This window comes from Selaginella moellendorffii, unplaced genomic scaffold, assembly GCF_000143415.4.
Source record: "Selaginella moellendorffii unplaced genomic scaffold, v1.0 SELMOscaffold_101, whole genome shotgun sequence".
NCBI classification, from domain to species: Eukaryota; Viridiplantae; Streptophyta; class Lycopodiopsida; order Selaginellales; family Selaginellaceae; genus Selaginella; species Selaginella moellendorffii.
In genome coordinates this window covers 21,409-45,378 of record NW_003314362.1, presented here as the reverse complement: position 1 = coordinate 45,378, position 23,970 = coordinate 21,409, and the positions used below count along the sequence as shown (strand labels likewise).

At 51.5% G+C, this 23,970-nt stretch overlaps 12 protein-coding genes across 13 annotated transcripts; 5 read left to right on the top strand and 7 right to left on the bottom strand.

The window, feature by feature from the left end:
* Window positions 1-2,754: 2,754 nt before the first annotated feature.
* LOC9628978 (tryptophan--tRNA ligase, cytoplasmic) lies at window positions 2,755-4,469 on the bottom strand. The gene is made up of 11 exons (XM_024663592.1): window positions 4,269-4,469; window positions 4,095-4,214; window positions 3,857-4,042; window positions 3,749-3,800; window positions 3,630-3,698; window positions 3,488-3,574; window positions 3,341-3,433; window positions 3,199-3,285; window positions 3,060-3,143; window positions 2,898-3,008; window positions 2,755-2,842 (listed from the first exon to the last, which is right to left on the bottom strand). The coding sequence occupies exons 1-11, from the start codon at window positions 4,448-4,450 to the stop codon at window positions 2,804-2,806; spliced, it is 1,110 nt and encodes a 369-aa protein (XP_024519360.1). The 5' UTR covers window positions 4,451-4,469; the 3' UTR covers window positions 2,755-2,803.
* Window positions 4,467-7,581, bottom strand: LOC9629022 (digalactosyldiacylglycerol synthase 2, chloroplastic). Its single transcript, XM_024663587.1, has 7 exons — window positions 6,614-7,581; window positions 6,506-6,550; window positions 6,349-6,448; window positions 5,824-6,302; window positions 5,511-5,777; window positions 5,105-5,454; window positions 4,467-5,051 (listed from the first exon to the last, which is right to left on the bottom strand). The coding sequence occupies exons 1-7, from the start codon at window positions 7,340-7,342 to the stop codon at window positions 4,532-4,534; spliced, it is 2,490 nt and encodes an 829-aa protein (XP_024519355.1). The 5' UTR covers window positions 7,343-7,581; the 3' UTR covers window positions 4,467-4,531.
* Window positions 7,582-7,635: 54 nt separating this feature from the next.
* On the top strand, window positions 7,636-9,020 carry LOC9628977. Its single transcript, XM_024663593.1, has 4 exons — window positions 7,636-8,328; window positions 8,401-8,468; window positions 8,516-8,674; window positions 8,737-9,020. The coding sequence occupies exons 1-4, from the start codon at window positions 7,674-7,676 to the stop codon at window positions 8,956-8,958; spliced, it is 1,104 nt and encodes a 367-aa protein (XP_024519361.1). The 5' UTR covers window positions 7,636-7,673; the 3' UTR covers window positions 8,959-9,020.
* Window positions 8,891-9,908, top strand: LOC112342177. Its single transcript, XM_024663595.1, has 2 exons — window positions 8,891-9,226; window positions 9,273-9,908. The coding sequence occupies exons 1-2, from the start codon at window positions 8,999-9,001 to the stop codon at window positions 9,834-9,836; spliced, it is 792 nt and encodes a 263-aa protein (XP_024519363.1). The 5' UTR covers window positions 8,891-8,998; the 3' UTR covers window positions 9,837-9,908.
* Window positions 9,870-13,408, top strand: LOC112342173 (bromodomain-containing protein 4-like). 2 transcript variants are annotated; one of them, XM_024663586.1, is made up of 13 exons: window positions 9,870-10,145; window positions 10,202-11,547; window positions 11,610-11,661; window positions 11,708-11,806; window positions 11,859-12,146; window positions 12,205-12,318; window positions 12,373-12,444; window positions 12,498-12,587; window positions 12,643-12,714; window positions 12,778-12,858; window positions 12,907-13,023; window positions 13,077-13,148; window positions 13,196-13,408. In XM_024663586.1, the coding sequence occupies exons 1-13, from the start codon at window positions 9,903-9,905 to the stop codon at window positions 13,280-13,282; spliced, it is 2,733 nt and encodes a 910-aa protein (XP_024519354.1). In that variant the 5' UTR covers window positions 9,870-9,902; the 3' UTR covers window positions 13,283-13,408. The 2 variants fall into 2 exon arrangements, with proteins under 2 accessions (XP_024519354.1, XP_024519353.1); XM_024663585.1 differs by having other exon boundaries at window positions 11,705-11,806.
* On the top strand, window positions 13,330-14,448 carry LOC112342184 (pentatricopeptide repeat-containing protein At4g02750-like). The gene has a single exon (XM_024663610.1). It carries the CDS (start codon window positions 13,330-13,332, stop codon window positions 14,446-14,448), a length of 1,119 nt encoding a protein of 372 aa, XP_024519378.1.
* A 150-nt stretch (window positions 14,449-14,598) lies between these two features.
* On the bottom strand, window positions 14,599-16,635 carry LOC9628976 (aspartate aminotransferase, cytoplasmic). The gene is made up of 12 exons (XM_002989740.2): window positions 16,455-16,635; window positions 16,339-16,410; window positions 16,202-16,263; window positions 16,061-16,144; window positions 15,915-16,014; window positions 15,733-15,853; window positions 15,515-15,678; window positions 15,326-15,463; window positions 15,152-15,273; window positions 15,007-15,101; window positions 14,833-14,953; window positions 14,599-14,784 (listed from the first exon to the last, which is right to left on the bottom strand). The coding sequence occupies exons 1-12, from the start codon at window positions 16,617-16,619 to the stop codon at window positions 14,697-14,699; spliced, it is 1,332 nt and encodes a 443-aa protein (XP_002989786.2). The 5' UTR covers window positions 16,620-16,635; the 3' UTR covers window positions 14,599-14,696.
* A 62-nt stretch (window positions 16,636-16,697) lies between these two features.
* On the bottom strand, window positions 16,698-17,484 carry LOC112342179 (protein MHF1 homolog). The gene is made up of 4 exons (XM_024663599.1): window positions 17,332-17,484; window positions 17,202-17,273; window positions 17,009-17,089; window positions 16,698-16,948 (listed from the first exon to the last, which is right to left on the bottom strand). The coding sequence occupies exons 1-4, from the start codon at window positions 17,471-17,473 to the stop codon at window positions 16,830-16,832; spliced, it is 414 nt and encodes a 137-aa protein (XP_024519367.1). The 5' UTR covers window positions 17,474-17,484; the 3' UTR covers window positions 16,698-16,829.
* A 77-nt stretch (window positions 17,485-17,561) lies between these two features.
* Window positions 17,562-18,883, bottom strand: LOC112342175 (GATA zinc finger domain-containing protein 10-like). Its single transcript, XM_024663591.1, has 2 exons — window positions 18,234-18,883; window positions 17,562-18,175 (listed from the first exon to the last, which is right to left on the bottom strand). Exons 1-2 carry the CDS (start codon window positions 18,859-18,861, stop codon window positions 17,583-17,585), a joined length of 1,221 nt encoding a protein of 406 aa, XP_024519359.1. The 5' UTR covers window positions 18,862-18,883; the 3' UTR covers window positions 17,562-17,582.
* LOC112342174 lies at window positions 18,871-21,485 on the bottom strand. The gene is made up of 9 exons (XM_024663588.1): window positions 21,248-21,485; window positions 20,868-21,188; window positions 20,603-20,818; window positions 19,895-20,544; window positions 19,737-19,833; window positions 19,624-19,680; window positions 19,452-19,576; window positions 19,211-19,401; window positions 18,871-19,144 (listed from the first exon to the last, which is right to left on the bottom strand). Exons 1-9 carry the CDS (start codon window positions 21,377-21,379, stop codon window positions 18,936-18,938), a joined length of 1,998 nt encoding a protein of 665 aa, XP_024519356.1. The 5' UTR covers window positions 21,380-21,485; the 3' UTR covers window positions 18,871-18,935.
* Window positions 21,381-21,970, bottom strand: LOC9629021 (ycf20-like protein). Its single transcript, XM_002989739.3, has one exon. The coding sequence runs from the start codon at window positions 21,905-21,907 to the stop codon at window positions 21,449-21,451; it is 459 nt and encodes a 152-aa protein (XP_002989785.2). The 5' UTR covers window positions 21,908-21,970; the 3' UTR covers window positions 21,381-21,448.
* On the top strand, window positions 21,960-23,623 carry LOC112342176. The gene is made up of 8 exons (XM_024663594.1): window positions 21,960-22,074; window positions 22,131-22,193; window positions 22,260-22,418; window positions 22,483-22,692; window positions 22,749-22,895; window positions 22,942-23,067; window positions 23,129-23,320; window positions 23,393-23,623. Exons 4-8 carry the CDS (start codon window positions 22,543-22,545, stop codon window positions 23,597-23,599), a joined length of 822 nt encoding a protein of 273 aa, XP_024519362.1. The 5' UTR covers window positions 21,960-22,074; window positions 22,131-22,193; window positions 22,260-22,418; window positions 22,483-22,542; the 3' UTR covers window positions 23,600-23,623.
* Window positions 23,624-23,970: the final 347 nt, after the last annotated feature.

The window sequence follows — 23,970 nt, the reverse complement described above, 5'->3', positions numbered from 1 at the left end:
GTGATTACCACCATGTCCCCGCCTCTGGATGATTATGAGGATTGCAGTAATCGCGCGGCACAATTGTGGAAAACTTACGATTCTCCTGACAACGGCACAACATGTTTAGACACAGAAAAGGAAGAAACACGTACAGACTTGCTCATGGGTGGGTGAGTAGACAACGCAGCGGCTACGAACACCAGCGGTGTAGATGACATTCCGCTTCATCAGTAGCACTGTTGAAAAAGCTCCACAACCAAAGCGCAGCATCCCAGCCTGTAACCAGATAATTAAGCAGCGAGGAGTTTATTAACCAGCTCTAGTTTACCAACCATTGCCTCATTGGTGTCCCCTGCTTAAGGTACTCGTTCACGCTGCGATAGGGAAAAAAAAAAAGAAGGTTTGTTGAACACAATCAGCCTCCAGTAGTACCTTGCAAAGCCATCTATCAGCGCTTGCTCGTACTCTCCCTGCGCATAAGCCTTCGTTTCGAGTATCCTATCACGCAGCATGGCTCGCCTCTCTTGGATGGATGAACGGGCCCTCGCAATGGAGCTCGAACAAAACGGACTCTTCGTCGATGAGGGATCCCCGGGTAGGAGTCTCTCCGGGCGCCCGTCGAATGGTGGAAAGGCGAGAGCAGCCATGCCAAAGTCAAGCCACGCGTTGCTCCGCTCGCGGCTGCTCTCGATCAAGGGCGACTTGGCGTCATAGACGAGCCGGCCAGGGAAATCAACCAAGCAGGCGGGCGAAGGCCTGGAAGGGTGCTGGACGCATGCACCGTGTTGGCAAGGGCGCATAGACTTGTTGATATCTTCGCTTGGTCGTTCGTCATCTGGGAGCCTCACCGGTAGAGGGTAGTATGCCCCTAATCAAATTTGTGAGCAACACACCATGTTCCACCTGAAGTTGGAGCCACGGCATTGAGCGCCTTGTTGCTAGCAGCCCATTTACTAACATACTCCCATCCAGCCACAAATATATACCTTAAAATAATAATATAATAGGCTGTGATTATAAATCAGTTTATTAACTTAAAAACATAAAGTAATTTTTAGGGTTTGTATAAATTAAAAACTATTATATAATATATTTATAAAATAAATATTTGTTATGTTTTCTTTCTTGTGGGTGATAAAAAATTAAGATTTTATATTATAACACTTCAAAATTAATCCTTTTATTTTATGTATCAGTTATAATTAATTAATAACAGCGTACTGTTTTAAAAATAATTTTAATTTAAATAATTCTAATGTTTTTTGTTTAGTTAACTTTTTTCTATATTTTAAATTTAAATAATTAATAGCTATTGTAAATTTTTTATAAGATACAAGTATTAAATTTAATGATTATTTCTCACCACACAAATTTAGTATAAGTATAATCAAGTACTATAATATACAAATACAAATATCTCTACTTTTATTTATTTATATTTTGTTTAAATTTCTATGTTATAGTTATAATAATTAATTAATGATAAACTTTCATTTTAAACTCAAGGTGTATATTCAATTCCTTGACCAAGTGAATAAATTATTAATTATAAAAATCAATTATAAAGTGGTAGACTAAAGTAAAAGTAACAAAATTAAATTCTTTAATAATTGAGGAGATGAAAGGAAAAATTATTTAAGAATATTTAGATTTAAAATTTATCTCACTATTCATTTTGAATTTAAGCAATTTTTTGGAGCTCAAGTTAAATAAAAACTTTTTAAATTTGATTAAAATTAATTAAGTTGACTTTTAATAATTTATAAAACCCTAAAAGTTTTAGAAAAACTATAAAATTTAAAAGCTAGTAGTATTGCATTTTCAATTAACATAAAATACGCTCACATAAAATATTCAGGGAATGAACTCCATGACAAAATGTCTGCCCACATCACCAAGAATTTCCATTTTTATGGCTTTAAGCTCTAATTCTTTGTTGGGTGGTTAAATTAATTTTTAATTGTTATATCAATAAATGTTACATTTATAATAAATGTGCAAAAGAACAAAATATATTATTTTCAATGTTATCAAGTATTGTTATAAAATTAATATCCAAACCCACTATTCACATTCCATAGGTGCTGACTCTAACATATTAACAAATATATTGACAAATTTGTAATATAATAAGTGTAAACAAAATTAAAATTGACAACTAAAATTTTAAAAATATAATTGTAATTAATTTAAAGTGGCAAATTCTCAATAAATTATTTTAAAGTGGGTTTCATTTGATTAGTTAAAGAGATTGATTATTTACATGGTTTATAATATTAGTTTATAATTAAGCCACAAGTTTCATTTGTAAGTTTCTTTTTTTTCGTGGTTTATTAAACGTAATTCACATTATAACTTTTGGAACAGAAAATGCCTCGCATCAAAATAAGACACTGGCGAGCTCTTTAGTTTGATGCGATCGACACATCTAAAAGTTTTTGTTTCTAGGAGGCACAGGATGACAGTCTTTGTGAGATGTTTTGAAACGAGTTAAAGCTATATTCTCGTCTGCCTCTCAGATTCTTATGAAGTTTAGCAATTTCAAGGACCCAATCGTTGTTCGAAAACCTTGAAAATGGTTTAGCTGACGAGGCTTGGGACACAGACTATTGTGTTTCGCTGCTCTCGCCATTCGATTCGGCACATCGATGGAGCTGTGATTTCCGAGGGCATCGCCATCGGAGCTTGTCGACTTGATGATGCAAATGGGAGCGATGATAGGGTATTTTCTCGGTTTCCTCACATTTCTCTCTCATATTGTACTTTTGAAACCTTTTAATCTTTTCAATATTTTCAAATTAGCATTTTAGATCTGATTTTGTCATCGTATCAATCTTGGTCTCATGAATTCCGAGAGTATCTGAAAGAAAAACATGCAAGAAAAATCAACCCATTTTTCAAGCCACTCTTGCTACCTTGTCGTCAACTTCCGCTTTTAGTTGCTGGAGATTCTCCAGCACTTCCCACAGAGCCTTGCTGAGGTCGTTTTTCAGGTCTTCCAGAGATCTCTTTCCTGACGAGAAGTCCTGTGAGAGCCTTGATTAATATACGAACAAAGCATGTTTTAAGTACATTACCGCTTTCATTTCTTCAAGAACGGCATCGTTCTCCTCGAAAAAGGTGAAGTACGCGAGCACAGACTCCACGGCAGCACCAGCCAACTGAAACGACAGTATTGGAGAAAAGAACACGCAAAATAAAGGAGTTTTGCTTAACCTTTTGCTTGATCTCCTCCAGCGTATCGGTGACAAAGATTGCTGAGTTGGGAGAACTTGCAGACATTTTGCCAGAATCGTCACCCGCCTGGGTGAGGCAACAGCATAAGAAAGAAGTAAAACAAGGAAAAACGATAGCTCACTTGGATGCTCGGTAGAAACCGGGACTCTATCAAAGCGGGCTTGTAGAGCTTGAGGCGTGGAGCCAAATCCCGACTGAGCCTGAAGTATGGATCCTACACAGAAAGAAAGAATGAATAAAAGTGGTAAACAGACATGAAAAGTTAGACCTGATCAATTGCACATGGAATTAGACATCTCATCTTGATTCCCTCTCCAAACACATCATTGAAAGACGTCGAGAATGCTGGTGCAATCTGATGTTACATTCAAATGACATGAGTAAAAGTCGACTAGAGCAGCGAGCAATACCTGGACAGCGGGGTACAAAAGCTTCCCGAGGACATCCGTTTCTGCATTCAATCCAAAAACAGCACTCATCTGCAGGCTCCGTCGCAAAGATTCTCCAGCGATCAAAGAAATCATCATACCGCATTGATGCTGAGAAAACTCGAAATAGTGAGCACGTTGTCGAACAGGGCACTGTAGGGAGCCGGAGACATAAGCAAAGATCAAAACGAGATTACTGCACCACGTACCCAGAGACATAGTCTAAATTAGAGAATATAAAAGTCCGCTCCAAACGAAATCCGCAAGAAATGATATCCTTGGCATTGTTTCGGCCCAGTCTTTGGCACTCTTCCTGGCTTATGTCTTTCCAGATGAACTTCTCATCATCGGATAGCTGAATCACCAGAGGGACATCGAAAGCGTCCTGCAAGTACCTTTGGAAATCGTTAGAAACACTCCTAGAGCTTGAGAGAGTAGAGTACGTACTTTGTGAACATGAATTGCACAAGGTGGCCCAAATGTAAGGATTCCGACGATGGTCCACGCCCCGTGTACAAGAAGAACTTGTGGCCTTGCTCGTACGCATCGAGAATGGACTCTAGATCCCTGGTAGAGGAGAGGGGATTGCAAGGGTGTTCGGGTTTAGCGAAACGATCATACCTGTGAGCGAAGAAAATCCCGCGGCGCAAGAACGGATGGGCGGGTTTGTTGGTCAGCTTCTCCAGTCGCTGGATGAGCTGTGGATCGATCAGCTTGCATCCAAAATCCGAGACGATCCGCGCGTAATCAACGCCGCCATTCCTCGCCGAAACAGAGTAAGGCGTCACAACCTGTTCACCCATAATTCTAGGGCAAATATTAAAGGTTCCGGCAAACTTTATATTCTCTTTGGTGACATGGCTGCCCTCCTTTTCATGGCGAACTTAAAAACCATGAAACAATGGAGGTGGCAAGCCCAGATCCTTGCTCTGCTCCACGCTGCAATGCATCGTTCCAGGGATCGCTCCAGACACCAGCCTTGCCGGCTCAAATCCCGAAGCTACGAAGTGAGCCAGTGCCAGAGTGCCATCGACAACATCCCGCAAGTTTGGAAGCGACATGGACAGTGTCATTGGCCGCTTCACCGCTGCTCCAGCCTTTGCCTGCTGCTCACTCGCGCTTCCTCTGTCCAGCTTTGTCATCTCCAGGAACCTCTCGGTTGCAGCCTCCCACGACAAGCGATGGCACTCCTCGGCCGACAGCGGCACCGGCTCCGACGCCATGGCCACCTTCACCTTCTCCACGAATTCCGTGGGGCTGCTGTAAGTGAGGCAGTTTGGGAAGCCCCGGAAGAACTCGTTGGACGGATGATCGGCGCAAACAACGATCTTTCCCATGGCCAGTGCCTCTGCCGTCGTCGTGCACACCACATCGCTCACGCTTGGATTGATAAACACCTTATAGCTGCAAGAGAGACCCGTTAGTAAGCAACCATATCCAAGTCCAAAAGAGAGCACCTGTGTAGAGACTCGTCTGCATGGTCTCTGCCTTGATGGAAATTTATGCCCAGGCCAAGGTTCTGAGCCGTCGACTTCACATCGGCCGCATCTTCTCCGGAACCATAAACGTCCAGCTTCAAGTCCGCCAGGTCCTGCTTGTATTGCGCTAGTAAATTAACAAGTTCCCTGTACCCCTTTCCCCATATCATCTTGCCGAGGAAGTAAGCGCCCTTGGTGAAGGCAGACTTGCCAGAGTCTGTTTCCACGGTCACCTTCTTCCCAATCTCCAAAAACTTGGGACTCACGCCGTGGACGTTGCAAACTTGCGATTTCGGCAGCTCTTGTGTAGCAGCGGAGAGCCGCAATACCTGAAACACCGCGGTTCACTACAAGCAGAATCAAAGTGAAAAAAAGCACGGCGTACCTTGTTACAGTAGATGCCGACCACCCAATTATTGATGTGCTTGAGTAGAAACGCTTGCAAGGCACCGTTCTTTTCGCGTTGAACGTACTCCAAGTAGTTGGTGTGGACCACGCCAATCACGTCCTTGAACTTCTTGTTCCATCTTCTCCCGTGGTAGTACCACGTGAGATGCTCCGGCTCCTCCAAAACCGCGACGTCTGCTTCTTTATCGGGTATGAACTGCGAGATATCACCGCAAGCCAGTATACTTCGCTTGTGCGTCGAGAACTGCAAATTCACCAGCATTAAGACGATCGCTATGATACAAGCTTACTCTGCCGGGGTAGAATGCAATCTTGAAATCCGCCTTGAATCCAATTCTTTCCTCCAGCCAAGTACGAACGTACGATTCCTGTTCCTCGGGAGTGTTGAAGCTCATGTGGCTGGGATATACCAGAGCCTGGTCCTTCTTACAAAGCCAAGGAATGAGCAAGGTCACATTTCTCATCCCGTCCTTGGCTAAGTATGCCGCACGGAACAAAGGATTAACAGCGGTTCCTGTCATCCATGGCAAGCTTGCCGTCGTCACGATTGCGATTTTACGCCTTCCATCGTCTGGCAAATCCGCAGCTTCAGTACCCTCCTTCCACATTCCACCTCTGTACCTGTACCCTGTGCTCTGCAGAACACTAGCGACCCTCAAGTCCAGGTCGTCCTTGGGTTCTGACTCTGTCGACGTTGCTACAAGCTCCGCGTTGCCGCTGGATGCGCGTTTGCACCGCCGCAGCATCTTACAGAAGCTCACGGAGACGTCTGCATGAGGATCATACAGTCAATGCCACAAAACAGAAACACGAACCTTTTCTCACGCCGAGTTGATCGAGGAAAGGCTCTGATTGCCTCACCAGATTCTCCAGCAGCTCGGGAACGTCCAAGGGCGCCACATCCTTTCCAGGCTCCTGACGCGCCTTCGTTAAGAACTACTAAGTAAAAGTCTAGAAAGAAAAGAGTCGAACCTCTGTAAGTTTTCTCGCACCATCGGAATTCGGAAGAGTGAGTTTCTGCAACAAGGAGCAAACGAAAGCAAAACTTATGCTCTGAGAACCAGAAGAGAGGTGGCTTACCAGGCTGCTCTTGACGTTCTCAAACAGTTCCGTCTTCTTGACGTTCTCGAGGAACTCGGAGGGCGTCTTGCTCTTGGCCGCAGTCGATTCCAAATCCCTGAGTCCTTCTTTCATTCGTTTGAGAGGCTCCCAGTCCTCTGAGGCTGGCAACTTCACCATCTTTCTCGTCCGTTTGGCACTGGTGCCTGTGCCCCTCTCCCGCCACCTCCAGCTCGCATTGTCGCCCTTGACCCAAGGGGAGCGCTGCTCCAAGGAAGTAGTGGATGGATCGTCGCCATCGCCATCGCTGGCCAAGGGAGCAAGAGCCTTCTTGAGCATGGACAGATCCATCCTGTCCCTGCTCCTCTTGGAGTCATCACGCTTGACGAAGTTGGGATCCGACTGGATTCTCCTGAAAGTGGAGAGCGTGGGCCGCAACCTCCGTATGAATTCCACGTCCTCCACCTGTGCCGAGATGGCTGTGAGCGGAGAAATGGCCAGAGGAGCCGGCGACGCGTGCTGCCTCTCCTTAAATCTCCCCAGGAGATCGCGACTGCTGCCCGGGACTGGAAACCTAAAATTCTCCCACTCCTTGTCTAGGGTGCTGGCCAGATCCCGGAACGATTTGGCCCGCGCCTTCATCAGCTTGAAGTCCTGATCCGCGCTCCTTTGCACGTCCGATAAGCTCCGAGAGATGAAGGACAGAGCTCGCTCCGTCCGCCCATCCACGGAATCCACCCACGCCGCCATCCCTGGGTGCAATCCAATTGCTCGCTTGCTCGCTTGCTTGCTTGCTTGCTGATGAGACCTAAGCTCGTTCTAACTATAGCTCGCCCAGCCCAGCAGTAGTGCGTACCCCATGAATTTCTTCTCCAGATTGCCGCAATGCCGCCGCGGTGGTTAAAAGCAAGTCTTCTGCGTCTGTGAGGAGGAAAGGATATGCGGGCATCCCGCCCTGTGCATATGCTGTAGCCACGTGGTCCGCTGACGTGGACAGAATGTCCCTGGAATCATCTTTCTCTCTCTCTCTCTCTCTCTCTCTCTCTCTCTCTTCTCTCCAGTTTTGCTTAAAGAGACGGCGATGAATGGCGCGCTTTGGAAGGGAATCCGCGTAATAACGCACCAGGAGGTTTCCCCAAATCTAAGCACTCCGCGCCACGCAAAGCTAGGGTTTGTCACTCCCGGGCCCGGCAGCTTCGCGAAGCTGGCCATGGCGGCGACGACCGTGGCGAGGCGGCCGACGGTGTGCATTGGCGATGTGCACGGCCACTTGATCCGGCTGCGCGCGCTGTGGCGGAATCTGGAAGCGGGACTGGGCGCGCTGTTCGCATCGGCCACGGTGATTTTCCTCGGGGATTACTGCGACAGGGGCCCCGATACCGCCGGGGTGCTGGATTTCCTCGTCGCATTGCCCGCCTCGTATCCCTCCCAGAAGCACGTCTTCCTGTGCGGGAATCACGACTTTGGGATGTCGGCCTTCCTGGGGCTGCTCCCGGCGGTGCCCGGCTTCCCGTTTAGCCGGACGTGGGAGGGGACCAAGGGCGCCGAGGAGAAGCAGGAGGCGGAGGGGTGGTGGAGCGGGCGTGGATTCGAGGACATGCACTTGCAAGGGAGGCGATGGGGTGGCAGGGTCAAGGCCAAGTTTAACGTGAAGAAGAACATGGAGTACAGGGGCTCCATCTTTGATTCGGAGCCCACGTTTAGCTCTTACGGGGTGGAGCATGGCGATCGGGAAGGTAGTCTTTTCTTTTTCCGCAGCCATTTTTGCTCCTTCCTGAGCCATGCTGTGTTTGTGATGGTGTGCGTAGGACTGCTTGGTGCTGTTCCTGAGGATCACAAGGCATTCTTGCGGAAGCTCGTGTGGATCTACGAGCAGGTATATTGTTTTTACTCTTTATCGATTCCATTCTTTCACTCCACCAGGATGGAAGCGAGAGCTGCGGCAAGCTCGTTGCAGTTCACGCGGGGCTTGAAGCAGCGCGGCCCCTGGAAGAGCAGCTGAGAGTTCTCAGGGAGAAGGACGTGAGGCTTTCGAGGCACGAGAACATGCTGGGACGGAGCAACGTGTGGAATGCTCCAGAGGCAAGAAGTATATTGAGTCTCTCGTAGGTACTCAAAATTTCTCCTTTTTTTTTTTTGTTCAGGAGCTTGTCAAGGATGGCGTGATGGTGGTGAGCGGCCATCACGGATCGCTGCATATGGAGAGTCACAGGCTTATAATCGACGAGAGTGGCGGACAGGATAACATGCCCCTGGCTGCCGTCGTGCTTCCTGGTAGACAAATCGTCCGAGACACAGATAGTATTGGTCACGTCCTGGATGGTTTGGCACAATCACCTCTCTCTCTCCAAGCTAGTGCGGATTGAGATAAAAGAGTTTACCTGAGGGTAGGGCAACGAGAGAAAGATGGCTTTGTTTTGCCAGGCAAGGGGAATCCATGGCGCCAGCATGAGTGTGCCTTGCGGCAGCAGGGTATGGCGAAGGCCACAGAGTGTGGTGTGTGTCAAGAAGAAGGAGGAGAGAAGCGTGGTGTGGGAGGGGGCGGAGAGTGAGATTGAGCTGGACAAGTCGGACCTGTTGCAGCTCAAATTCAGCCGGTTGTTGGGGGAGTCGCGGGAGACGAGCATTGCAAAGGTTCCATTTATTCTCACCTCCTCTTTCTCATGATCCTGCTCTGCAGGTGGTGGCCAAGAAACTCAATCCCCACCTCAACAATCTGGAGATCCACAAGCTGGTGAAGAAGAGGGGCACGGATGCTCTGATGCGCCTCGTCTCCGATTCCTGGATGCAACGAGCTGCTGCCGCCACGGAGCCACCGGAACCCAAGCCTGTGAATCCTCCTCCAGGAATCGCTGCTCTCGCCCGCGCTCAAGCTCCAGAATTCGAAAACGGTGGCCTCATCGCTCTCGCACCCAAGCCGCCCAAGCCAGCAATCGGACCATCGGAGGAGGAGGATGGTGGAACGCTGGATGCTGCTGTCAACCCCGAGTGGATGGACACCGACATCTCCATGGAGAAGTTCGTCAAGCTGCTGAACGAGCGCGAGCTGGACGTGATGAAAAAGGAAGATGGGATGAATGCGCGGCGAGCGGACAAGAAGCCGGCCAAGAAATTCGATCGTCGGCCTCGCAGCAGTGACGTGATTGGGCGGAGGCGCAGGGCCAAGTCGCGGCAGATGCCCTTCTCCACCTCCGCTAACGCGAACAGGAAGCTCACCAAGAACAAGGGGAAACCAGCCAAGTAAATGTAGGGTTCATAGGTAGGGCTTTTTGTCACTCTCCTCCACTGGTGGAAGAATAGGAAGATTTCTATGGTTCATGCCTGGCTATGGCCGAATCCGTCGTCGGCCTTGGCCCTGGGATGCATTCCTTCTCCTCCACAGCAGCAGGCATTGGGTCGCGGGCGGAGGGCTGGGATTTGGATTGCCGCTGCCAAGAGGCAGCAGTGGGAGGACGTCTGGGAGCCCAGACAAGTGACGCTCGACAAGGCGGATCTCATGCAGCTGGAAATGCGTCGCATGCTCGGAGAATCTCGCGACCTCAGCATTGCAAAGGTGAGGGAATTCCAGGGCTAGCTATACGATGATTGTCTTCTCGTTCTGTTCCATAGGTGGTGGCCAAGAAGCTCAATCCATCCGCCACTAATCTCGAGGTGGAGAAGATTGTCAAGCAGAAAGGTGTCAAGACGTTCCTCAGCCTGGTTGTCAAGGAGTCGGATTTGGACGAGGATCGAGAAGCAGCGATTCAACGTAAGGATGAAGCCATGGACAAGTCCAGAAGCGAAGCGCCGCCGCCGGTCATGCTCCCGCCAAGGCCTTCGTTTGGTGATGGAGCTGCTTCTCCTCCACCTCGTCGTCAAGCTGGAGGTTTTGAGTTTGAGTGGCCCCGGGAAGCAGACGAGCTACGAAAGAATTTGGAGGACGACTATCGGGATTTCTCCAGGCCCGATATCATCCAGCTCTCTCCGAAGCCTAGAGGTGGTTCTTCGACGACACCACGCGTTGGTAAGCCTTTGGTTCCCAGGCTTCCATCATCGGATGCTCAAAGGACGTCTCCTGGAAAAGCTAAAGCCCCGGAAAAGCCCGCTCCTGAGCTTCATTCAAGACCGTCGAGGGGTGGCGGAGCTAAGGAAATGTTTCCAGTCGCAGGTATAACACCACAGCAGGCGCCTCCACCTCCAAAAAAGCTGCCTGTTCCCAGTCTCAGCTCCAGGCCTGCAATCCCGCAGCCAGCTCCACCATCACATCAGCAAGAACATACACCGGCAAATGCCGTGCAAGAAAAACCAGACTTACACGTGCCTGAGCTCACGCTGAGACCTACAATGCGGCTCCCAACTCCACCTGCAGAACCCGAACAGGAGTCCAAAGCTCCACCACAAACGATTGCGATGCAAGTTCCAAGCCTCACCTCAAGACCTGAAATGCCGGCTCCTACTAGTAAAGCCGAACACGAAGCCCAACAGCAGATGGGACCGGACTTAACAGGAGTGCCGATACCAGAGATGACTCCACCAGCAACGATCCAAGAAGTAGAAGATCTCGTAAAACTCGAGAAAGAACCAGACTTAACCGTTTCAGGTCTTGCTCCCAGGCCTGAGGTCCGGTCTTCAAAACTGGAGACGAAAGAACACTCGGATAACCCGGCTTCAACCAGACAAGACAAGGAGTTACGAACTCCAAGTCTCACTTCGAGACCTGCGCTTCGGCCGTTAACACCACCTGCAGCAGATGAGTTTTCAGCTGGAGAACGGCCTACAAGTGGACAAGAAATACCTGTGCCTAGCTTGAGTGCCAAGCCTGCCGTGCCAGTGTCCGAAAAATCCGAGGCGGCGGACAGTTTTGGAGAAGGGAAGGCGATTCCCGGTGGTGTTGACAGTGGAAATGGTTCCGCCGCTCATCTAGAAAGTTCATCTCCTCAACCAGCCAAGGTAGACCTGGATGCTGTGCAAGCAAAGTACAATCCTCAACCTGGTTATTTTGTGTTGTTTTGAAACGAGCCTTACTGGGTGTATGCAGGAAGCCTGCACCACGTCTTGTGCAAGAAACTGTGGCGGAAACTCCTGATCAAGTACGCATAAGAATGTTTGTTTAGTCGCTGATGTGGTTTTTAGCAGGAAGAAATAGACAAGGACTGGGCGCTAGCAGAGGTTGCTCTGGATACAAGGGCAATTCAAGACGTGTTGTTTATTGGGAGCAATGCGGGTGGAATGATCGTAAGTGATTGTGTTCGTCTTCTTATTATTTTGTCACCATGGCATTTCTCAGGTGCGATTTGGTCACTTGAACGGTTTTGTTCCGGGAAAGGACTTGCTCGAGAGCCGAGGACTGAAAACTTTCAGGGCCTGGGCTAGAGAAAGGGGCCATGATGCCAATCACACGAGCATTTTGGACTCATCTAGCTCGTCAGAGTCGACGTTTGCCGTGTCCAAGATGAGCAACCAAGGCCTAACCGGCGAAGTTGAGAGTCATTTGCTACATCCAGCTTGCGACTCTGATCTAGACAGGGTTTACAGGGAGGAAAGGCTCTCCTTCCTTTCATCTTTAGTTGGCCAGGTACGTATAGCTCTAGGAAATGTTTTATTTTACATCGCATATTTTATTGCCTGTACAGAGAGCAAAGGTTACTGTGACGTATGTGGATAAAGCGAAGAAAAAGCTTGTTTTCTCCGAAAGGAAGGCCGCCCTCGAAGATCCAGAGGTTACTCAGAGACGAGCTGATTTGATGGTTAGCCTTGTGTTCTAGTCTAATCTAGTGATACTGAACGTGCGCATTTTACAGGCAAAACTGAAGACTGGAGATATCGTGAAGGGAAGAGTCAGAAACATCTCCCTCTTTGGTGTTTTTGTAGAGGTTAGAAATAAGCAAGCAGTATGCTTTCTGAAGCTCTAACTTGTATCACGCAGCTGGTTGAAGGTGTTAGTGGGCTGATGCACTTCTCAGAGCTTTCGTGGACGCCTGTTCCTGATCCGGCAAAGTTCGTAAACGTTGGCCAGGTTTGTTGTACGGATGTCATGTCGTCTTGGCTGAAACTTAACTTTCAACTTGTAGGAAATCGAGACAGCGGTACACAAACTCGATTACGATCGACAGCGTATCTATCTTTCTCTGAAGAGGATGTCTGTAAGTAGATCTGAGTCCACACAAATGAACGCTAAATGACCGTCTTTCGCTTTTTGACAACAGCCAGACCCGTTGTTAGAGACCGTGGAAAGCATGCTGGCCCGACAAGAAGACGTGAATTCTAATTCTGCAACTGATCCACAAGTAAGATCGTTTCATGCCTGAGTCGTTCTCAGTGTATGTCATGCTTAGATCCTCAGCATTCCGGAGTTGGAGGCACTGCTTAAAAGGCTAGAATCGCGACAGGAGATCCAGGAAATAGCGAAAGGGCGACGCGTGCATAGTGCATCAGTCGTTCCGACTTTTCAGGTACAGAATCTGTTGGGATTTCTTCGTGACAATAACTCGGTGGTGAGCTCTAGGTGTACCTGTCTTCGGCGCAGCATGACGAAGCGTACAAGTTACTTGCTCGCTCTGGCAACGAAGTCCAGGAGGTACGTGTGTGCATGTCTTCTCTGCTCTCTTAACGTTGCATGCGCAGGTGCTGCTTCGCACAAGTCTGGAGCGAAGCACGCTCAAATCCATCATATCGGAGTATACAACCAGTGTCCAGGAAGAAACAATCTAGATAACTCGGCTCCTAAGTCTGAGTTTTTTCGTTTCTTCCAGTGAGGCATGCTAGATCGAAGCTCTTGCCTGGAACTCATACGTTCCTGTTGCTCCCTTCCAAATGCAAGAAGGCTTCATTCCCAGGTGCAGCGTGTTGATGTGTTTGTGGCCAACAAGGTGGTGGAGATGTATGGCAGGTGCGGCAGCCCGGCTCTCTCGAGGCAAGTGTTTGACAGCATCCCTTGCAAGGACTGCTTCAGCTGGGTTCTGATGCTGTGCTCGTATGCCAACAACGACTGCCCGAAGCAGGCCAAGAAACTCTTCGACGAGATGCCGGCATGGAACTTAGTGGCATGGACGGCCCTGCTCAACATGTACGCGCGAGGCGGCCAGACTGACCAAGCGCAGCTCGTCTACGACTCTATGGCGGAGCGAGACAACGTGTGTGCGCTGGTTATGATTTGGGTGTATGCCCGCACAGGGCATCTGGAGCAATCCAAGCACGTATTTGACATGCTGCAAGACAAGAACCTCGCGTGCTGCAACGCAATGCTTTCGGCGTTTGGAAGCAGCGGAAGCATAGAGGAAGCGAAGGAAGTATTTATCGCCATGCGAGAGAGAGATGTCATATCGTGGAACGCCCTGCTTGCAGCCTATGCCCAATGCGGGCAAATGTCCAAGTGTGGCAATTTGTTTGGATGCATGCCCGAGCGGGACGTGGTGTCGTGGACGGCAGTCATCAGCGCCTACGCTCAAGCGGGCCAGCCGCAGATGGCACTGCAGCTCTTCAACGAAATGAACCTGGTGGAGCACCCGGATGGCATCTGTTTCGCGAGCGTTCTCGGGGCGTGGAGCCACAGAGGAGCTGTGAGAGGTGGCTGCCACTGCTTCACGTCCATGACTTGCGACTTTGGGCTTGTAGCGAGCGGGCAGCACTACAGCTGCATGGTGAGCCTCTTGTGCAGGGCGGGATACGTGACCGACGCCCAAGCCTTGATGGCCGCCATGCCATTCGCTCCGACTGCCTTGGACTGGAGATGCTTCGTAGCGGCGTGTCGGGGCGGCCATTACAGCAGCACGGATGGCCTTGCCGTCGCGTCCCAGGCTGCCATGCAAGCGGAGCCTGGCGTCGGTTCACCATATGTAATGCTCTCTAACATGTGTAGAGCGGCCACCGTGGTTTGATTATGGGAGCTGTTTCGAAAGATAGCACAAGAATGTTCCCATGCTTCGTATTGGCACTTTCGCCAAAGAAGCTCCCTCACACACGATTCTCGACTTCGTTTCAAGCGTCTACAGCATAGCCTACGACGATTGCTCAAAGACACGACAATAGAATTGAGGAGGACCTCGCAGACTTGATTGCCGAGTCCTCTGGCTTGATGTGAAAAAAGAGGCTTTTATTGGCAAAATTCTATGGCCTTTGCGAGAGGTTACGCCTTGGCCCCTGTAACGGCAGCATGAATTGCGTCCGCGAGCAATGGTACCGTTTTCAAGCTCAGGCCGGCCATGCTGATGCGTCTGAATAGCAAGAGAGTTTGTTAAACTAAAAACAAAATAGCATTTTACCCGTCTAGTGTCATGTAGATGCGGTATTCTCTCGTCATAAACTGCACTTGCTCCTTGTTGAGGCCTGTGAATGAAAACATTCCTATCTGTTTGAGAATGTGCGTCCAATCTCCAGGGGTCCCTGTGAAACAAAAGCCGAATTTTAAAACCCAAAGACGAGTAGCAAGAACAAACCTCGAGCTCGTAAAGCATCGTAGAGCTTATGCCTCATGCTAATGATTCGGTCCGCCATGCCTTTCAGCTCCACAGTCCATTCTGAAAAGAGATCACTGCGCAACAAGTCAGTCCTTAGAACTTCAAGCGCATATAGTCGGCTCACCCGTCACCCAGGACAAGCGCGACGATTGAAGCCCCATGAATGGGAGGATTTGAGTACATTGGTCTGATGACGAGCTTCAACTGGCTTTCGACCCTCGTTGCAACTCCACTAGATTTCGTGACCTGAAAAGAAACTTGATATCAGCCTCCATAAGTCAGGCTACCTTTAACTTACAATGCTGAGAGCTCCAACGCGTTCACCATAAAGTCCCAAGTTTTTAGCAAAGCTTTGAGCAATGAAGCACTCTCCGCCATCAGCTACAAAGGTTCGAACCGCATGCGCGTCCTTATCCAAGCTACCACTTGCAAACCCCTGGATGAACGAAACAGTTCTATCTGTACGTATTTTCCGCTATAGCGATACCTGATAAGCACTGTCAAAAAATGGTAAATGTCCTCTATTCCGGATTGCCTGCCGGATTCCTTCCCACTGCTGTGGTGTTGGATCCACCCCGGTGGGGTTATGAGCACAGGCATGCAAGAGAATGACCGAGCCGCTCGGCGCGGCACCAATATCTTCGAGCATACCTGAGAAGCCAACAATGCCGTTTCATACAGGCAATCCAGAGAAGCATCACTCACCTTCATAGTCAAGGCCGCGGGTTTTGTTATCGTAGTAACGATAAGTTTTAACGGCGAGTCCAGCATTCATAAAAACCTTAAAATGGTTTCCCCATGTCGGGGTGGGAAGAAAGACCAGCTTCTGCAAAGCAGAACAAGGAAAGGGTGAACAATCAACCAAGACAAAGAAAAACGCAGCGTACCACACCATAATGTCTTGCAAGAAACTCGGCTCCTACACGCAAGGAGCCCGTTCCAGAAAGACATTGTGCAGTTACCAGCCTCTTTTCCACAATAGCGGGGCTGCTCCCACAAACTTGAATAAGCACACACGCAAAGATCCACATACCTGTCGCTCCCAAGAATGAGCATCGCACTTCGCTTATTAAAATCTGCAAGGCCAGTAATGGGCAGATATTCCTTGTTCTTGGAGCTGGCAAGACACACAGGAAAAGAAAGATAAACATCGTCCACATTTTACATGCCATACCGGTCAGCTAGAAGACGCTCCTCAGCACGTCGGACCACATTCAATATGAGGGGCTTGCCTTCCTTCATTCACGAGTGAGAGCCATCTTCTTTTCAGAAATTGGACGCTTCTTTGTATAGCAGCTCGACTTTGCTCACCTCAGTGCGATAAGCTCCAACTCCAAGATTTACTTTCCCGGGATGGGGATCCTTGTTGTATGCCACAGTTATCTGGGAACAGCAGTTATTTACAAGGAAGGAGGAGATTTGCGTACCCCTAGAATGGGATCCTCGGGCGCCTGCTCCAGATGGTCAAACACCGATGCAGCAGCGGCGCTGGTGGCCTCCATGGAGAGCGCTTGCTGCTGCTGCCGTGGCGGCGCGGTGGGAGTGAGATGGCTGGCGACAGCGGCAATCCGCTTGAGCGCAAAGCTCTCCATGATCAAATCCCAAACACCAAATACGTGAAGGGCGAAAAATAGGAAAAGGAAGAGATGGCTGGATTGGACACTTTCCAAATTTGACGCCGGGCCGGGCCCAATCGCTCTATTTGCATTATTGTTGTTGCGGCTAATGCAAGTAAACGTGTCCGCTCTCTCTTTCCAAAGTCATCCAGTCCTAAACAACGATGATCCTCCACTCCAGATGAACTAATCGATCACTAGAAAATGGTTGTCTTGTTGCTCCCCCTGAGCCTTTTTCCTCTTCTTGTCGGGCAGCTCGTGCGACGCTGCCTTGAGCGCCGTGGCCACGTCCTCATTCCTGCGCGCTGCTTGCAAACGAACACGAGTAGTAACACAAGCCCCGCAGTAACAGCACAACAGCTTACCAGCCAGGATAACATCGTCCATGTTGATCGACTTTCGACCGGCGTGATGCGCAAACAGTTGGAGCTCCTTGCCTAGCTGTTCTGGAAATGTGGGAAACACACACACACACACACACACACACACACACAAAAAAAGAAAAAGAAAAGCAATGAGCCTTCACACACTTGCATAAATCATACCTCACTTACTCACCGGTGAACTTGTGGGTGATGTCGCAGATGGCCGTCATCACCGGCTGGGAAACAGTCAGTCCACTCTGTCGAGCTGCAAAACCGCGATATGAGACTTGGGCACTAGCTATAGGGCCAAACAAGTAGAGCACCTTGTGATTCAGCGACGCCAATCACAGCAATGCGAAGCCGATCACGCAACACCCGCGCCCGTTCTTCCTTCACTCGATCCTCTTCCTCCACCACAGCCACTTCCTCTTCCTCCTCCTCCCCCTCGACCTCTACTTCCTCCATATTATCTTCGCGCAAAAATAAAAAAGAAAAGAAGTCTCCTTCCCCTCTCTCCGGGATAGATATCTCCTTGCCCCGGGTCCGGGATAGTGTCACCCGCGTTGCATGTTCGCTAGGTGTCCACACAGTCGAGCTCGCTCGTCACCTCGTCCAGGCAGGCAATGGTGGCCACGGTTGCGGCACTGCCAATGACGCTCGTCTGGATGTCCTTGACGCTTATGTACTCGTCCATCATGGTGTAATAGCGGCACTTGTCCGGCCTCTCGTTCACCTCACCGGCACCGCTGCTGGCACCGGTGTTGGTGGTGGTACTCGCGGTGTTAGTGTTGTTGTTAGAATTGTTGGTGGAGGCAGCCTTGTAGTCGGTCACCAGCGTCTTCCACTTCTTCCTACACGCCTCGGGCTCCTTGTCAAAATCCGGGCACGACGCGACCAGCTTTGTGTAGACCTGCCTCCACAGATCCACGCCCTGCTTGGGCGGCTTGCTAAACTCCTCTTGCATCCCACCCCGGACTTGGATGAGCTGCATCACCCAGTGGTCCTTCCAGCGCGGCCGCTTCCCCCGCTCCTCTCGACCACCCGCATCCTGCTCCTCCTTGATTGTCGACGCTGCAGCTGCCGGATTGGAAACTCTTTTCCTCTTGCTGCTGCTGCTGTTGCCGTTGCTCTTTGGTGGCTGCATCACCAGGGGATCAGTCTTGGCCTCTGTCACGAACCACAATTAATGCGCGGGCAGAACCAAACTAGGAAGTATAAGCAGTACCTCCATCCTTCCTCGGCCGCAACGGTGGCAGCCTGGGTTTCGGACGCTCCTGGCTCTGCTGTGGCTGCTGCTGCTGCTGCTGCTGAATCAGGCATGACGTCCAGCCCGACAGGTCCACATGCTCCGGCTCACGCTTCTGCGGCTGCCGATCTCTCTGCTGCTGCTGCTGATGGTGCTGGTGCTGGTGCTGTTGATGCTGCTCTTGCGAGCAGGGAAGTAAAGGCGGCCAGCCACAGCCGGGCACAAAGTCGGGGAACACCCAGGCAGCAGCAGCGGGAGTGTCGGGCCTCTGGAGCACGGGCATCTTCCACGACGACGACGACGTACAGTTTGTGTTTGACGTACCAGCACATCCGGGCTCGGCCGCAAAGCGGGCCGCCATTTGGTGCTGCATCGCAATGTTGCGCGCTTCCAGCCGCACCCTCACCTCGTCCCGGATCTTCCTCGTCTCGTCGAACAGCCAGCGCTGCTCCTCCCGCAGAAACTGCCGCTCCTCCGCGTCCGCTGTGGCCGCGAGCTTCATCCTCCCCTCCCAGATGAGCGCCTTCACCTCGCGGATCTCCATTTTCAGCCTCTCCACCTCCTCCTCCACCGCCTCGTGCGGCGCCATGCAGCCGTTAGCGACCATCGCCGAGGAGGAGCCCCCAGGGTTAGGGCAAGCAGCGCTTTATACTTGTCAAGACAGACGAGCCACTATAAACTTTAATGCATCCTCCTCGACTGCTCGCCCAGCTTGAGCAGACACTCCGATATCTCGTGTCTGATGGACGGAGGCACGCTCTCCAGCTTAGAAAACTCCCCCAAGAGCGCAACATAGGACGGGCAGTCGAGCTTCTCCCGGGCATTTTCACAGTCGAGCAGCCTTCCCAGTAAACTACAGGCTGCGCTCACACCGCTACCATCGTCCTCGTCTACAAACAAACCAAGGCAGGCATACGTAACTCGAAAACAAGGAAGGCCACATCATAGCTACGAACCTGCCGTTTCCACTCGGAGTAGAGACTTAAGAGCAGAATCGACTCCCGCGCCTGCCATGCTCACGGCATGAGCTTCCTTGGTCGCCAGGCTCTCCAAGACGCTTGCCGCTTTGCGTCTCAAGGCGAAAGAGCCACTTGACGCAACAAGGTGAATGAGCGGCGCTGCACCACCAGCATCTACGATCTTGTCCCTGAAATCAGCCAGCTGAGCCTATAAAATATTGATCTCATGCGTATGTACCTTGGATCTGCCTTGAGCGACATGATCTCCTTGAGAACATTTTCAGCCTCAACCTTGGCCTCGTAGGTCGCATCCTCGGAGTTGACAATGTCCAAAACTCCCCGAGCGACGCTTCCAGACCGGACCTGCATCCAAATCTCTGAGGTGAGCCGTGAGCGAGTACAAAGCGTACCGTGGTAGCCTCCACCTCCTCCTGCGTTTGAGACAAGCGTACTAGAGCCCCAACAATCTGCAAACGCATCACATGGCAAAACTAGTAGACAGGCGCTGAAGATGCGACCTTACCTTTTCTTGGAGGGACTCCGGAACATCGGGTGTTTTCAAAACCGAGACGAGGGCCGGAATAGCACCGAAGGCATTGATAGCTCTCCTCACTTTCTGGCTATATCAAATTGCCAGCATCAGGAAACCATCCACGCGAAAGAACAGGAAGGACGAGTCACCTTATTGAAAGCTTTTCGATGGCGGTTGCTGCAGCCCCCATTGCAGTCTCGTCGCCACTTCCCAGAAGATAAACCAAGTGAGGAACTGCGCCAGCCTTGGCGAGCTTTCGTCTGTAGTCTTCGGTTATAGCCACCTCCGCTATAGCCCGGGCACCTTGCATGGCATAAGACACGTCCTCGAGGCCGAGAATAAGGACCAAACGGGGGATAGCATCCCACCAGGGCAATACCGTGGAACTCTGAGCTTCACTTTTGGGCTTGTTGTCGCCGCCGGCTGGAGTCTCTACTAAGCCCACCCTCTTCAGAAAGTTTAGCCTGCTGCGGCCTTCCATTGCCAGTTGCGTTGCTTCGTCCACACTCTGCTGGCTACTGATATGCAGTCCCAAAAGGAGATCTCCAGCCCCGAATGGAGACTCTTGCGATCCAAGTGGGTGCTCCAGGGTCACCTGTTCCGGAACTTTGGGAGCTCCCACGCCAGTAGCCTTGAGAGACTTGTAAGCATCAGCTCCAACCAGCGGGACAAACATCAAGCCTTGGTCTATTGTGGCCATTTTCGCGTCCGGATTCTTTGCAAGTCTCAGCAGTGCGTTCCTAGCCTCCAGCCGAGCAACTTTGGACACCTTCTGAAAGTCCGCTTTCAAGATATTGGCCTGGCGGCGAGAGCACACTGTGAGTGAAATGTGAACACGAGACAGAAGACATGCCTACCAGCTTTGGAATAACACCCGCGCCTAGCAGCAAGCTCTGGATGCCTTCCGAAAGCGAGAGCTTGGCAATCATCCCAGCAGCTGCATTCTGTTCGCCCTGTAGCTCCGAATCTAGCATGAGAACTACTGCAGCTAGCAACTCGGGGTTGGCTATTTTTTCCCGCAGCCCTGGCTCCGCCGCCAGATTGAGCAGCACATTTGCAGCTTGGTCTCTCACCTGAGACGAGATTGATGAAAACGGGAGAGACACAGAAGTAGAGAGCTACCTCGGGTGGTGGACTCTTCCGCGTTAGCAAGCCCGTAATCTCTTGTATGGCACCAGCCTGAGCAACCAAGGAGCCATAAGGTTGTACAGCCGAGACCTCACGAAGAAGCCCAGAGGCTGCTTCAGAGGCAGCATGAGAGCCCGAGGCAACGAGTGAAACCACCAAATCCAGGCACCCGGGGCAGCTCACAATCTCCTCCACGCTCTCCTTGCCACCTTCTGATTGCCTCCACAGCTCGTCCACTGCCTCCTCTCGCTTGTCCAGGGGATTGTCCAGCCCCAGCAATCGTACGAGCTGCGGCACGGGCGAATCACCATGGCCCTGCATTCGTTTGGTGGTGAGTGGAGGCGCGCTACTTTGAGAAAGACGATCGGCCGTACCTCGGAAGGAAAGGCGGGGGAGGCCCGCAAGCGGAGCCTGGTGATGCATGACTTTGTGACCGTGGGCGTGGGCAATGGAGGAAGCCGCGCGGGCACTCCCGCGGCATGCCATAGCCATGGCAAGCACGACATCACCTAAAGCCCTAGGTGCTTTCCTCGCTTACACGGATTTAAGAGATCCAGAGCACGAATGATCTATAGCTAGCTGGCGAGCTTGAATGCGTCGATGAAGAGGCCATACGTGAAGCCCATCTTGAAATTGTTGAGGAGCGCTACCCCGAGGGACGGGCGCTGGCGGGTGAAGTAGAAGCGGGTCATGTACTCGGTGAGGAGCACGCACAGCGCCGACGCGATGACATCGTTGACACCCACCGCCCCAAACGACAGGGAGATTGTCTGTGCCACGAAGAAGCCGCCCAGCAGTGATATGCCTCCAAACAGGGCTCTCCTCCAGGGGCTCCTGAAGTAGTTTGTAGCCGCACCCGGGACGCGCCCAACCAAGTCTAGCAGCCTTTGCCGACGACGCTTGCCTCCACCCTCATCTACTGCTGCTGCCGCCACTCCATTCCTCCCAATTCTCCTCCTCGTCGCCGTGGCCGCGCCCGCCACTCCCGCCGCGCCCGCCACCGCCGGCGCGCACAGGATCCCAGCCCCGGCCATCTCTCCAGCCGCAAGCAAACCCTAGCGCAGGCACTCGTTCACGTCCTAACTACCGGACAGGCCCTAAACGCTCTCGCGCCATGACGACGAACAACAAGGTGGATCGAGTTGTTGGCATCGATCTGGATGGCGTCCTCTTGCACCTCTTCCCGACGCCGCACGGGAATGTGGGTACATTCTTTGTTGCAACGGCCTCATCTCACGGTCATATCACATTGTCTAGATGTTTGCAATGAGCGAAATAGCTGTGTCGCTGTTCAAGGAGAACCCAGGAGCATTTGGCAAGGTTGGTCTCTTTCTTCACGACAGCTCGCCACACCCAGTCCAATCACGCTTTCAATCGATTGACCAGGAGCTGAGATCAGGCAGGTACAGCAGAGTCCAGACGAAGGAGAAGGGGCTCATCAGGCTGCTGGATGAACACGAAATCCCCCCCGAATCAGCCACAATCAAAGGAGCAACCCTCCTGTCGCCGCAGACGCTGGAAGAGATCCTCCACAACCGGAGACGAGTAACCTCCTGCAACCTCTTGTATAGTTTCCACAGTGTGAATTCCTCCCCTTTCTTTCTTCAAGGGCCAACTGTTTGGAACTTAGGAAGATCTGGTTGCAACGCTGCAAGTGAACCTGCTGAGGATGATAACCGAGGAAGCTGTCCAGCTTATCGGCGAGCTGCAGTACGAGGAAGCACTGCCGCTTGCAATGGACGCTGTCCAGATCGGGCAGAAGCTCTTTTATCCGCGCCACACTCCTCAGCTCGTCCCTCTCTACCTCATGGTCATCCAGGTAACATCGTCACGGAGCTGGATACATCTCTGACAAGTGCTTGTATTATATTCCAGGCCAATCTGGGTCTTGAGCGGGTGATGCAGAGCGAGGACCTGCTGGGGCTGGCTGCATGGCTACTCCTCCAGGACACATCCGGAGCGCGTCACAACGCCATGCGAGCAGAGCTAGGGCGGCTCTACGGGCAGCTGCATGTTATCAAGGTTACCACAAAAGGTGGCGAGTATTTGACCAACTTGTCGCGTGCAGGGGAATGTGGACGAAGCCCTCAAAGCATACTCCGAGGAGATTTACTACAACTCTCTTGAGTATGGCGTCTATGACACCCACACCAGCGTTAGTTTCTTCCACCTCGGCCAAGTCCATCGCTCCCTGGTGGGTGTTTAAATCCAAATCCAGCTCTGCAATCCAAGATGGCCGAATTTTATGTGCCCAGGGGCGAACGCGCGACCATATGGCCTGTTGCGATCTCGTCATCGAGTCGTGGCTTCCCAAGCTCAAAGAGTTAGTGTTTGATCCTTCCCATGTCCACGGGTGTGGCCTCAAGCCCGACACTGACCGTGTCCACGTCGAGTGCACGTCTCCACTGGCTCATGTCCATTCGCACGAGATGACCAAGCTCCTCCAGGTAACTCTCTCTCTCTCTCTCTCCCTTTCTCCGGTGGTACACATGAGCACCGGGCTTGGATCGTGAATTCAGGAGATAAGCCAGCAGCGAGCAGAGTCATACGGGCCACACCACGTCCGGGTTGGCGAGGCGTTCATGGCGCAGGGCCTCCTTCACCTGTACAACCACCGGAGCAGCCTGGCGATGGCGGCGCTAGAGCACGCGAGCTCGGTGGTGAGAGACAAGGACCAAGCGCTCTTCCAGCTGTGCCTCGAGGCAATCCGGATGCTCCAAACTTAAAATGCCATGACACACTTAAAAATATTTAAGGGTGTCCTCCGGTCGGTTAGGTCACAGATGGCGGGCGACAGCCGCATTGCGTGGTTCAAGGCCAAGGTATGCGCAGGCCTGGAACTGGACGATGGCATGTTCCAAGACTACCAGGGGGAGTCGAGGAGGATGGGTGGTTTGCTCCAGTTCCTCGACGGCCCTGCGCCCCTGGTGCTCTTTTACGTGGGCACGCAGCCCAGCCCCGACGGCGAGCAGGACATGGAGGTGCTGCTGTCGTCGAGCAGCACCAGCGGCGTACTCCCCCAGGATGCCACCTCCGACGTGGTCATGTACTTCGTCAAGTCGCTCACGCCGGGCCCCGTGCTGCCCGGCGCCATCGC